Source organism: Agelaius tricolor, unplaced genomic scaffold (genome assembly GCF_023055355.1).
Source record: "Agelaius tricolor isolate 1412-34295 unplaced genomic scaffold, bAgeTri1.0.p SCAF_9, whole genome shotgun sequence".
NCBI lineage: Eukaryota > Metazoa > Chordata > Aves > Passeriformes > Icteridae > Agelaius > Agelaius tricolor.
This window is the reverse complement of record NW_027269269.1, coordinates 43,077,767-43,091,515: the sequence shown is the minus strand read 5'-3', so window position 1 is coordinate 43,091,515 and position 13,749 is coordinate 43,077,767. Positions and strand designations below refer to the sequence as shown.

The window sequence follows — 13,749 nt, the reverse complement described above, 5'->3', positions numbered from 1 at the left end:
TATTGTTCCCAGAGTTAGGTTTCCATATTTAATAATAAGGTATTATTAAATATATATAAGTAACATATATTAATATTTAATGTTATATATTAAATATATATAGGTAACATTCTGCTTATAAGTAATGGGCACATCCCTTTGCTTACTGACTTTAGGTGGTGGACAGAAGGCTCCTGAAAACATCAACAACTTTAATTTTATTGAAAAATTGTGCATTTTTAATCCTTTAGAAAAACAAAAGCGGGTAATTTCCTAAATTGATGTTGAGAAGTCCCTCTCTAGTTATTTATTGTGTGAAAGAGTTAGAATAAACTTTCTCTGCAAAAAGGGCAGTGAAAATATTCTACAGACTGTTAGCATCCTCACCAACAGGTATTTTTTACCTTGTCCTCCTTACCAGCTGTATTTTCTTAGATGTTTCTTCATGGCAAATGAAGGTGTGATTGTAATATGTTCTAATTGAGTGCAAACCCAACTGGATGTAAGAATGGTGGAGATCAGCTACTGAGCTACCATCACTCAGGATATTTTACAGAATTTTTAAATATGTCAGTTGTAGCCTAATGTTTCATTAGTTTTCTTGCTGCTCCTCTCTCTCCTAAATATTCCCTTGAAGAAAACATTGAAAAGAAATCCATGACACAAGTATTTTGTGTGGGAAGCACTGTAATGACACAGGCTGAAGGGATACAGCCTTATAGAGGAGGACCTAGGGGTAGTAGGACATGTTGAACATTAGTGAACAGAGTGCCCCTGCAGGGCTGAAAGCTAAAACCCACTGCCTTGCATTAGTAAAAACACAGCCAGAAAGTCAGGGGAAGTGATCCTTCTCTCTTTGGCACGTGCATGGCTACATTGAGAGTACCAGGCCCAGTTCTGGGCTTTCTGAAGAAGAAATGTACTACAAACCTGTTGAAAAACACTGTGGTCAGTGGAGCTGTACAAGGACATCTTAAGAAAGTTGATATTATCTAACCTGAGGAAGAGAAGACTAAAACCAGATCAAACTGTTGCTTTAAAGTAAATCAATTATGGCCGTAAAGAAAAAAAGCCAGAATGCCCTCAGAGGTGTACAATAAAAGCTCATGGGCAACAAACACAAATTACACCTAGAGAAATCTGGATTATGTATCATGAAATATCTACAAATAATGAAAACACTAAACAAGAGGGCTTTAGAATGCTGAAAAATGTACCTACCCCAGACAGAAATGCTTCTATGGAATCTCTGTCCTGAGAGACTTTTCAAACCTGAATTGGAGAAGACCTTTAGCCACTTGATTTAACCTTGGAATAGATGTTGGGCCAAATGAAACCTGGGGATCAGCTTCAGGCACATTTCCATGACTTTCAGACAGGTGCACATACAAATGTGGCTGTCTCAACTAAAACAGGGTTATATCTCATAAATGTAGATGTTTGATAGGGAAAATAATAAATGGAAATGATGGAATATCCATCCTCTATTGCTCATTGCAAGCTATTTATAAAAACACATACCTGTAACACACACAAATACTCATCTTTTAAAAAGACAGTTTTTTTGGTTTTACATGGCAGATATAATTATTGTTTACATTTAAACTCAATTTCTGACATGAAATGGCCTTATTATCAAAAAATAAAAAAAATCATCCTTGCTTTAGAGGGTTCTCAAGACAGTGATCAATGCCTCTCTGAAATCTTTGTGTATACTAAAATTCTAAACCTGTTGCAACACAATGAACTTATTTAGTTTTAAAATCAAGTCTACCCAGGAAAAGAAAAAAAAAAAAGAAAAAGAAAATCCATTCAAAATACTCCTGAAGCCTAAAAAAAAATTCTTTATATAATTTTGTTCAAAGAGCATGTAAGAAATTTTGTTGAAAAAGATAGGTAATTTCAAATTTAAAAATTTGCATTTAGCTTCTGCAGTATTTTTGTTCTTAATAATCTTCCAGAAATGTCACCAGACTGCTAAACTGCAGATCCCTTTGTTAAATTGGTGCATATATGAGTGACAGAACAGTAAACTAAAATGTGTGGCACCCAGTGCTTCACATTCAGTCTCTCTCATTACTAACACTTACTTTATCAAACACTATTCCTTTATCAGATGATGATTCCTTTTTTGAGTCATAGCAATGGAGCTACAATTTTAGAGTGGCTTTTTCCCCTTTGGTGCAACTCTGATCTCAGTGCATCATTTATATTCGTTTGCAGCATGTATAATACAGTGGAACACAATTGGATTTACTGGTGCTAGACAGACGAACTTCTAACCTTTAATGTCAGTTGCATTAGCATATCATTTCATATCTATTTTCTCAGATTTATCATTTCACCTTTTACACTGCACAAAGCTAATGTAACTTCTGCTGATGCCACTGCAGACTGCTTAGGTTATTTTATTTCTAACCTTTGAGAAATGGCAATGTGCTCTTCAGAAGACCTAGAAAACCGAACTGAAATGAATGTGCTCAGTACTTTCCTCCTATTTCTGGTTGTCAGGGTTTTTTTCCTCATTACTGTTATTTTTCATACTCCTTTTATACTCCTTTCTTCCCCATCCCCTTTTGGTTTTGTGGTTTTTTTTTTAAATCCCTTTAGGAACTCTTGAGAAAAATAAAGAGTCAAATAGTTAAAGAGTCAAATCAACAAATTTCTTGCTGGCTTCAATTACTTTTCAGCTGAAGGAAATGCAAAGGTATTACACCAAATTTTAAACCATAATTTTTAAAATAACATATTTTAAATATGGTCTTGCTGTTAGGCCAACTGTATCAGTGTTTATCTTATAGTATTGACATGGCTTAGAGTTATTTCCAATCTTAACATGCCTTCAATCTGTATATTCATCATGGCATCTTTTCTGGAGGACACAATCTATGCTGTGCCATGTGTCTTAGCTGTGCTGTTTAATTCTTCTTTCTACTTGCATTTGATTAGATGCTGCCTTTCTTTCATCAATTTCCTGAAATTTCCCAGTACTGAAAAGAATCTCTGTTCACTCATTTTTTATCATTTACTCAGTTTACTCATTTACTGTTACTCTGTTTACTCATTTTCTATCCTTATTACACATTTCAAATTATTCCAGTCTAAAATGCTTGTTCCTTTCAATACTATTCTCATTTTCTTATATTCTCTATTCTCTTATATTTCATTAGAAATATAAGAACATCTCTAGAATGAACAGGATTCTTTAGGCAATCATCTACAATCTCCTTTATTTACCAATTTTATAGGCAATCATCTACAATCTCCTTTATTTACCAATTTTATACCAGAGCTCTGCTTTTGCACATTGCTCTTGGAATGGAAGATAAATGGTTCTGTAATTAACTCTGAAACTTTGCTTGAGGCAGTTTATTGAGCTAATGAAATCCAGAATATTAGACAAATTAGATAAATGAAGGGTGGTTTTTTGTTTGTTTTTGTTTTTTAAAGCTGCACAGAAAAGGTGGATTTTGGATCATTTATTTATCTGGTGTTATAGCAGAATGAATAGAGGTGATATGAATAAATACCAATACCTTATCCTTTTTATCCATCTACTTTATAATGGGCACCTCAGCTGGCTTGGAGCTGTGACAGCCTTCTGCATTAGGAATCTCTCTTCACTCACTCATTCACCAACAAGGATTTAAAACTATTCCAGCATTTTTAAGAATATGGAGTAGAAAACTGAGCTCTAAGCAAAGAACGTACCAAGTGAAAGAGAAGATGGAAAGGAAATAAACAGCTTTTTATATGCAGCTCATTCCTAGCTCGCTGCATCCTTGAAGGCAAAGCCTTGCTGTCAGCTTTGGTTTTAGTCACTCGATGGCTTTTCAGCTACAGCAGACTTTGTCCAATAACCCCCAGCCCCTGGGAAGTTTTACTGGTCCCCTCTAAAGTCCATCTTCTCCTCCTCCTTGCTGAAGACTGTCAGCATCCTTGCCTCAGCTGGAGATTCCTCATTTGCTGAGATTCGCTCATTTGCTACAACCTGGTACTTCCTCACCAGAGCAGGCTCCATAGGTCTCCTATGGGAAGTGCATTCTCTGTCTGCTCCAGATGGTTCTGCCTCATCTGGTCACCTTTTTTAGGGGAGTGTAACCTAAATCTGGGAATTAACTAAATCAGACATACCCCGTGCTGGAATGGCAAAAGAGAAATGAAAAGGGAAAATATCAGGGATGAGTGGTTCTCCTCCTGTGATAATAATCCAGAAAACATTTCTCTATGAAACCTCACAGTTGACTTTATTATGCTGCACAGAATTCTGAGCAATCCAAAACATCAGTTTTTACTGTTTGAAAAAACAATACAAAGATGGTTATATGACCACTGCTTTTTCTTTGTACAATTCTTCATCTGTGTACTATCCCCTACTCATTTCATGACCCAACAGGAGCAACTTTATAAACATAAATTTAAAAAAAAAAAAAAAAACCCAACATAATTCTACAGAATGGATATGCCTGACAATTGGACCAAATGACACCGAAATCCTTTTAAATACCTTTAACTTCTTTGTCGTTCTTGAACCATCTGATATCAGCTGCTGGCTTACTACCAGATGTCTTGCAAGTGAGCTGCATCCTCTCTCCCTCCATAACTGGTGAGGTAAATCCAGTAATTTGTGGCTTCTCAGGAACACCTAACAAGCAAACAAGCAGAATGTCTCTGATAGTGTCAGCTGCTGCCATGAATGCATGACCAATTTAAAGTTAACTTCTTCATATGCTCTAAATTCTGGAAACAGGATAATCAATTCCTCGTGCCTTGTCAGTTAAAACTTTTTCCTATTGTAAATTATCCATCAATCTGAATGGTAGTTGATTCTAAATAAATACAGAAAGCAGGAATTACCTAATTTTCTAGAGAAAACAGATTGAATTTTAATAAATACCTTATCTCTGTATATTCTGCATGCAGGTCTAGTCTGACTTGTTACAATATTTAAACTGCTCAGCACAGCAAGCAGGATGACAAAGCACATTAGAAGCACAGCTGTGAAAATTAAACGTTAAACTGGCAACAAAAAGCTGAACTGACCTAAGTTGAGAACAGATATTTACACCTAAATAATGAAGACTTTAATAAAGAAACAGGGAAAAGGGAAGGTGAAAATAAATACTGGAGTCACTTTATCTTCAGAGAAACAAAACCAAAACACCAAGAGGTATAATCACAGCTCCACCGACTGTGGAGGGTCCTCTGCTGTATACAAGTTCTTCAGAGCAGATCCTATGATTTGAACATACCATACACATAATACTCAATATGGAAATGGATGTCTTTTAATGAACCATGGAAGATATAACAACAGAACAAAAACAAAAAACAAAACAAAAAAAACCCCAAACAAACAAACAAAACAACAAAAAAGAAAACACAAAGAAAATTGGGAAAGTTTTGATCACTGCATGCATGCACAAATCCATTTAACTTATAAAGACACAAGAATAACTTACTTTAAAGTAATACTGATGACAGTAATTTAAAAATCTCCAAAAATGTCAGTTATATCTTGCAGCTACACTGCTTTGGTGCATTCACATTTGTGGCAAGATAAAGGGCTCAAGTCACAATAATTGATCCTGTGCCCTGTATTTAATAATTCAGTTTTTCTACATCTCTTTTCCAAAATGACAGATTATGTACATAAAAGCAAAGCAGCATCACCTATTGCATAGTTCATCTCTTTAATAAACCTAGTCCTCTCTGTCAGGACAGAAAATTGTGTCTACTACAATACCCTGACACTTAAATTTTCTAATTGAAAGCAGAGCAGTCAATAAAGAGATTATAAGTACATAAAAGGATAGTTTATCTGATTAAAAGATGCAATACACTTCAGTGGCAAAGATCCCCTTCTCCAGCAGAAAATGTTTTAGGAATTTAAAAGGTTCCTTTGAAATAGGAAATTACAAATACAAAATGAAAAAAGGCAGGAATCCTAAACTGTGCAGCTTTCCCTCTTGGAAGGTAAGTAAATGATGTTGGGAAAATTTCATGAAACCCTCCCCTAATATGAAGGTCAAGCTTAATGGACTGTTAAGGATCAAGCTACTTTTATTAATAAATATTGCCTAGATATTTTGGGGGTTTTCTTGTCTTTGTAACGCCTATGTCCTTCTGCCATTTAAAAGGTCAAACTGGTGCACTCCTCAACACTTTAGATCATGAAATGCCCCTCTACAGAAGGAAGATTAAGCATAGGCAGTGGCTATTCCAGAATATTTTGCTTTGAGCGGGTACTTTTTGTCCTTAATGGCAAAGTTGTGAAGATTTTTGTAAAATAGTCTCACAGGGACTGAAAGGGAGATGTATTTCATATCCTAAGCACAAAACCAATTCCCTAGCTGGATTAATGTGAATATTACTGCCACAGAGAATATCTTACATTAGTTCTATGAAATTCAACTGCCTGCCCATCCACATATAAAAATAAGACAAAAAGAGAGGCAGAGTCATGTTCAGGGACAGAAAAAAGGAAAAAAAGAATAAAAATCAATCTCTAAAATCATATAGCCTCTTAGGTTCGCAGGTGTGTTTTAGTGAACTATAGCAATTTTGGCTGATTGGGCTACTGACATTCAGAGAATCATATAAAGCTTCGAGCAGAAACTTTATTTCCTGGGCATCTCTTGAAATCTATTGCTTTTCTATGTGTATCTATAACCTTTGGGGAAAACAGCAGAGCACTTAGAGGATAAAGCATAAAAGAAGTGGCAAACCCAGTGAAAATTTGCACTTTATGGACAAAAAAAAAAAAAAAAGAGAAAGGAGAATGAGCCAAAAAAATGCACAGCTAAGAAAAAATGATAAAGCTCTAAAGCCCATTTTGATTTCATGCTTTCTGATTTTCTCCCCTTTGCCCTATCCAATAGATTGTCAGGAGATGAACACATGCACCTTCTGTGCACTGGTGGTGCTCGGGATGTAGAGGTTATGTCCATTTTATGGAGCACTCGTTCCGTGGTGTTTGTGTGCTCCCTAACTCGTTACCCTGCCACGCTGCAAACAGGAAGAGGCATGTTATTTTTCAGCCCAGCACTACGAAACAATAAACATCAGGGGAAACCAGATCAGACGTTTACATTTATCTTCTGCCAAGCCTTAGAAAAGTTCATTCTTATCATAATTTGCCAGAGCCTGAGGAGTTTAACACTTGCTTCTTTCTGCTCGGCTCAGTGCGTGCTTACCGAGGACGGTGAGGAAAGCCTTGGAAGTTTTGACAGGCATGGTGAACAAGGAGCAGGTGTACTGCCCTTCGTCCGACAGGGACACGTCGCTGACACTGATGCTCAGCTCGTGCCACGACGCTCGCACCAGCTCGATTCTGTTGTCCCTCAGAGCTGAAAAACAACAACAAAAAAATTGGCATTACTGTTGGATCCAGCATGTGAACAAAGAGTGGGGTGCTGTACAAGAGGCTCCATGATGATTCCTACGGAAACCAGGCCCTAGAACACAGGGGTGTGGACACAGTGGTCTATGCAGAGCACTTAGTTTTCTCTGTGGAATAAAGTTGAGCAAGATTTTGGAGGATGAATTGAGTGATTTTTAACATTTATAAACCTAGAAACTACAAGACTTGAGTTAACTCCAGCCTGCCTCTAAAAATCCCAACAATGACTATGATTTCTGCCTTCTCAAAGCTTTGTTCAGTGTCTAAAATAAATTCTTCCCAAAACCAGCCCATTTTTCATGTATTTACAGATGTAGAGAATCCTGTATCTTGGCCTGCATCTAGCCCTGCCTAGTTTGTCTACAGATTTTTCTCATGTCCATTACTACTAATATAGAACTGGACTATCAGATTTCTAAAATTCTGGAAATAATTATTTATTTTTTACCACTAGACTAAAAGTTCTACTTATATATGCACATGGAGTACATTTAACAAGTTGAGGTAATTGAATATAGTGGCTTTCCATTTTTGATTATGAATAAAAATATGATCTCTTCTGTTTGCATGGAAGCAATGAGGGAGAAGGAGAATGTAGGTTCACTTAAATTCAAAATGTCAATTTAGTTAATGATTTAAAATTGAAAGTATTTTAGAGCCTATACTCAGATTAACCTTCATTTTCTATTGAAAAACTGACAAAACATTCCCAAACATTCTATTTTTCTGCAGTAAAGTTGCTTCAGGAATTTGTATATATTATCCAAGCCTTTCCACGGCATAGAAATACTAATATCATAAGTGAGCAGATACTGTAATTCTCCTAAGCAAACAATAAGAAAGCCTCTGTAACTCAGGAAGTTTAGGTGTATACCTCTAGATTGAAATGTCTGGCCTGATAGTGTGTGAAACTTCAGTGAGTCTATTTTTACAACAAACCTCTGAAAGTCAAAAGTAAAATGGGACTATGGTATTTGTCAAGACGGTTGCACCTGCATTTGTGAGAAGAACAAAGATGTTCAAGTCCCTAATGCTGTTCTCTCTCACCTCTTTCTAAAGTCTCCAAAGACTCTTAGATTTTTCTAGTATACCTCTTCTAATGACAAAAAAAAAAGAGTTTTATTGTAGTTCTTTTGCTACTAAACCTAGATGTTTCTGCCCAATTGCTGTCCAAGTTGATCCAGGTAGATTTACACCAAAATAAGAAGATACAGTGAAGAGTCAGCAAAAGCATCACTTGAATTTGTCTTCTTCTAAGGCTGCCATTTAGGTTTGTTCTCCCCAGAAAATTTCAGCTGAATTTGCTGATTATTTCAGGGTAGGCCAGCTAAAGCTCAGCTTCTTCTTCTGCAGGGTCTGAGGACTGAAAGGAGGCAGCTTAATCATGCCTAACATAAAGGCATGCCATGAACTTCAAGGAACATCAAAGGGACTGAGGTTGTGTGTAATGGACACATCCCAAACAGAACTGAGATGTCATATGGCCAGCCACAACAAGAAAAAAACCCACCATTATTTAGTTTATCATATCAAGTCTATTTAATGATGAAAAGAGGAACAAGCTTAAAGGGAAAAAGCAAGAAAAAACAGAAGCCAAAAAATGCAAAGCTGACAGAACAGCTGAGAAAAACCAGCTCAGGAAAACAAAAAAGCACAAAGAAAGCATCTACCAACCCCAAACAGCAGCAAAGCTGATCATTGTGGCTTTAGCAGCCTAAACTCCTCACAATAGTGAAGCTGTTGCTATCTTTGACCAAGTAGATGGGGACTCAGAATTCCTTTCTCAGCTTGTCAATTCTAGTCAGATGCAAATGAGCAGACATAAGAATTGTTGCTTATTTCATCTTACTGACCTTCCCAAAAATTAAAAAAAAAATAAAACCAAAATTATTCAAGTCTTTTTTTAACAGTTTGATCACCACCACACCTGTTTATATAATTTGGCAACAGCAGAAAAAATGGAAAAACAAAACAGACCAAAACCAAAAAGTATCTCAGCGCTCCATAATTTGGAAGTGGAGATTTTTTTCCTCCCTGTAATCTGAAATTATTTAAAAAATAATCCACTTTAGCATCTTACATAGTATTTTACTTTGTTATAATTTTCAGTTGTTACTGCCTTGTGATGAAGATTTTATGAATCTGTTGAAATATTTTCCTACAGATGGGACAACGTGTAGAATTTCATGCCCTGAGAAGAACAGTAATGAATTCCACTACAGCACAACTGGCCTACAGATGCCAACAGCACATCATTTTGATCCTACAATTGAAATACAAACTGTTTCCATCAACTACATGCTTACTGCTCCCCTTCCTCACCTCTTCCCCTCCACACCTTTTTTAACCTTTGTAAACTATAAAAACCTCAGCTCAGTCAATTTTGTGGAAAGGTGGTAAAAACAACCACTGGTCAAGAGATGAGATCAGATGTTCCATGTTTCGTAACATGTTCCATGTTACGGAGTGGATTTTTATCGAAAGAACTGCAAGAAAGTTTTGTAACGGAAATATCAACCCAGCCTTTGCAATAAATGCTGCAAAGAGCACCAACATAACACTGCTTTGCAGGAAAGCTGTTTGTCAGAAGCATTTTTGTAAGTGCTGGGTTTAAAAACAATTATCTCTTCCATCATTTTCAAACCTGAATATTTTTAAGTTTCTGGTCTACACAGATGACAAGCAAACCAAATTTTACTGCTATGGCTCAGACAAAGTAAGCACTTACACAGAGACTTTTTAGAATCTTATTTTTAAATTGTATTCCTGTTTCTATATCCTCATCTGTTTAGAAATATACCAGTTTCTCTTCATGAAATTGATAGTTCTGATGGATGCCAGAACTGGTTTGTTTCCATTTTCTGTCTTGGGTACATTTTGCTTAAAAGGATGATGGAAACAACAGCAACAGTGGAGAAAGCAGGGACAATTCTAGCAACACATGATATCCAGGCATTGAGAGTGAGTGGAGCAGGGTCTTGCTCATGGCAGAAAACCTTGCCAAGGCTGGCTGATGAAGCAAAGCAGCCCACGGAGCCTGGACAGAAGGCAGCCACTGAAAGGTACAAGTGGCAAGCAGCTCCACCACAGTAGTTCAAATAAAGCTCCATAAAGAAAAATACAAAATGTTCTATCACATTTCATTAGCACTTTAACACAAAAAAAGTAGAACACTGCTCTTTTGGAACTTTCTTAGAAACTCCTTTCAAAAAAAATTTCACTTTTTTAGAAGCCAAACAGACCCTTCTGGCCTCTTCCTGTGGATTTTAACCTACATTGCTTAATCATTATCCTATCCATAGTTTGCATACCTACAGAGATACTATAAAAAGGAAAAATAAACAGAATATTTATTTGACTTCTGGGAAATACACATATGCCAAAAGCAGTAACAGAGAATACCAGCATTGGCATCACTTTGCTGGATTCTCATGTTGCAAGCTGTTTGAAAAATACAAAATGCAACAAGAAATATAATTACATAGTAAATTCCAATATGCCCTAGGTACATGACTTCAGTTTTCTGTAATTCCCAGGCACATATGATGTAGTTAATTTGCAAGGCATGAAATAATTATGCATAAAACACTCGTTCCTAAGCAGACACACTTCATTTATTTTACCTGTCATTCTCTTTTCCTGTGGAAAAGATTTCCTTTCAGAATGTTCTCTGACACAGAAACAAGCAACCTTGATAGTTTGTATAGGTTAGGTAATTATGAGTAAGAGATACAGTCATGTATTTCAGCTGCATTAATTAGCAATTATTGAGACTGATGACCATCACAATAAACTGGCCTCCTTGTTCACAAACACTGCTGTACTTTATTTTTGGGAAAAAAATAATAATATAATGGTCATATGTTACCAAAGAGAAACCCTGCAACAGGAATTATAACAGAGAGACAAAGGAACCTTAGAAATTTGCCAAAATGGAAGAAAATAGTCCACATTTCATACCATGAGGAAAAGGCAGTATGGACCTGTTAGACATAGTAGCCACCCAGCAGCATCTCTAATGCCATTTCATCTAAAATGACCACATCTTTGTAGTATTTTGAGTGATATATTTGAGGAATGGGGGAAAAAACAAACAACAAAATCCCAAAATTCTCTAGAGTAATTTGCTGATATTTTGAGAATACTAACTTGACATATGCTGTCATCCTGGGATTTGCTCAACAAAATTTTCTTCCTTATGTTGAAGCTCTTCCCTCTCTTATGGGAATAACATAACCATTAGTTGGAGCCAGAAGGATTTCTGATACTCTACAGGTCACGCTAAACTCCCAGAATTCTAATATTTATGAAACTGCAACAATCCCTCTGATTTTCAGATTCCAGCTTTCTGAATGCTGTACCATAATCTGAAAGAGATTTAAAGGGATTTAAGCTGTGTTTCTGGGTATACTTGAGAAGGCCTTTTTTCTTTGCTCCTTAAGAATTCAATATACCACGTTCCCATAGGATGATCTACAAAATTTGCTTGTAGTTGTGCATCAACCACCACCACCAGAGGAAGAAAAAAGAGAGAGAGAACGGGAATAAATGGAACAAACCAACTTAGTATTGTTATTCTGTGTCTTCTAAACATTCATATTTCTTTTCAAAACATTCACATTTCCTTAAAAAGAAGAAGGACTGATACATAGTTATTCTATTCATACCTAACCTATCTTGTCCATATTTGCATGGTATCTGAATTCCTAAGACTTTAAAACTTCTCAGTTGTTTTTCATGTGGAAAGAAAATCCATTTCCTTCCTCTTTCATATCCAGTCATGCAAGCTGATTACCTTCATGCAAGTACACAAGGGTGGCAGTGTGAATTTTTAGTAATCCCATGTTTTCTATTTCTACTTTGGCACGTGCTGAGACTGTTTTTATCTCTCAGTGGAGGCAATTCTTACATGTCCACAGCACTGCATTTGTGAAGCTATCACCTTTTTCCCCGGGACAGATGTCCTCAAACTGAGTCTACTTTCTCAGGAAATGCTAGTGTAGAGGGAAAAGAATTAGGATTTTCTATGCAACCTGTCAAATTGGCTGACATATGTGCCATTGGTGTCCTTTAAAGGTGGCATCATTTATAGGTAAAATCAGTGGTAATCACATAAACTGAAGGTTGCAATACTGTGGAGGGATCTTTGGCTAATTGGCTGTGGAACAGTCTGATCAATGTGCAGATGCATGATGGCTTTTCCCCCATTAGGAAAATGATTAATAACACAGATGAGTTCAAACAGACATTCCAAACAGTGTCTTTTACAGTTTTCAGTCGCTTGGATGCTGAGAACACTTCAATATCACTGAATTTTTAAACCCGTTCACGTACTTAATAAATTTGGGGCATACTGAGCTTCATAAAAGGTATTAAGTAAAAGTTTAGAAATTGAAGAACTATGTAAGAATCCTTGGAGATAGGTTTTACTTTCAAAGTATTTGGTGATCAAAAGGAAGAAATAGTGGGGTCAATAGAAATATACTTCTTCCATCTCTAATCACCTGGCTATCTTCTGCTTTATGCTGTGGCTTGCAGTCTAATAAGAAAAGACTAGATTGTTTTCAGCAGAGATACACTGCTGAAATATTTGACTATGTTATTTAGAGAGCAATGTTCAACAGCAAGCTGTTTCCTCCTTTTTAAATTTTTCAGAATTTTTGCATGTTGCATAATGCATCTGCCAAAGATACGCAGCAAACTCCCTTCATCAGGAGAGGTGCTGACAGCCTCACTAAGAGAGGCATCTACTCTGGGCTTGCCTTGAAAAGGCCAAAGCACTGGGGACTCAGAACCTGCCTGTACAGCCTTATCTATTATTTACCAGGGCACACAGCCTTAGATGCTTACGAGGAAAACCCAAACAGAAAGGTAACTTCTTCAGTGAAACAACAACGATTCTCTGTTTCCTGCAATCTGGATAAAATGAAACAAAGTTTAAGGTGACTTACAAGGACTTATGATCTTGAACACAGCTGCTGAGCTGAGGTTTCACCAACTGTTGCCAAGTGACAAACGGAGGCCAGGATGACTACATGCCCTTCATGGATGGAATAAAGAAAACTTTCCTGCATGGCAGATTTTCTGCACTGAGCTACTTTTTCTCTCACAATCATGTTCTGTATTGGCTTAATTTTCAGAGCACTCAAGAAATGTGTGCTCTGAAGAAAAAAGAAATCTTGCAACATGCAAAAAGAGAGGAAAACTTGCCATCTAGGGTGTTTGTAATGCCTGTTTCTTGTATTAAAGAAGCAGTGAACTTGTTTTCTTCTTGTCTTTTGAGAATCATAAGGATGATATTTATTGTCTGAGAAGGACTGAGGCCTGACTCTCTTTCCCATAAGAAATTTAAGTTTCAAATCTTTGCA

General features: G+C 36.6%; 1 protein-coding gene across 3 annotated transcripts in view; it reads right to left on the bottom strand.

Annotated features, from left to right (window-relative positions):
- CADM2 (cell adhesion molecule 2) overlaps window positions 1-13,749 on the bottom strand; it is a 578,437-nt gene that overhangs the window by 111,136 nt on the left and 453,552 nt on the right. For all 3 annotated transcript variants that reach the window (XM_071433713.1, XM_071433715.1, XM_071433714.1), the window contains 2 exons: window positions 7,176-7,328; window positions 4,487-4,624 (listed from right to left, as the gene is read on the bottom strand). In XM_071433713.1, the coding sequence (XP_071289814.1) occupies window positions 4,487-4,624; window positions 7,176-7,328 (291 nt within the window). The remainder of the gene's footprint in view (window positions 1-4,486; window positions 4,625-7,175; window positions 7,329-13,749) is intronic.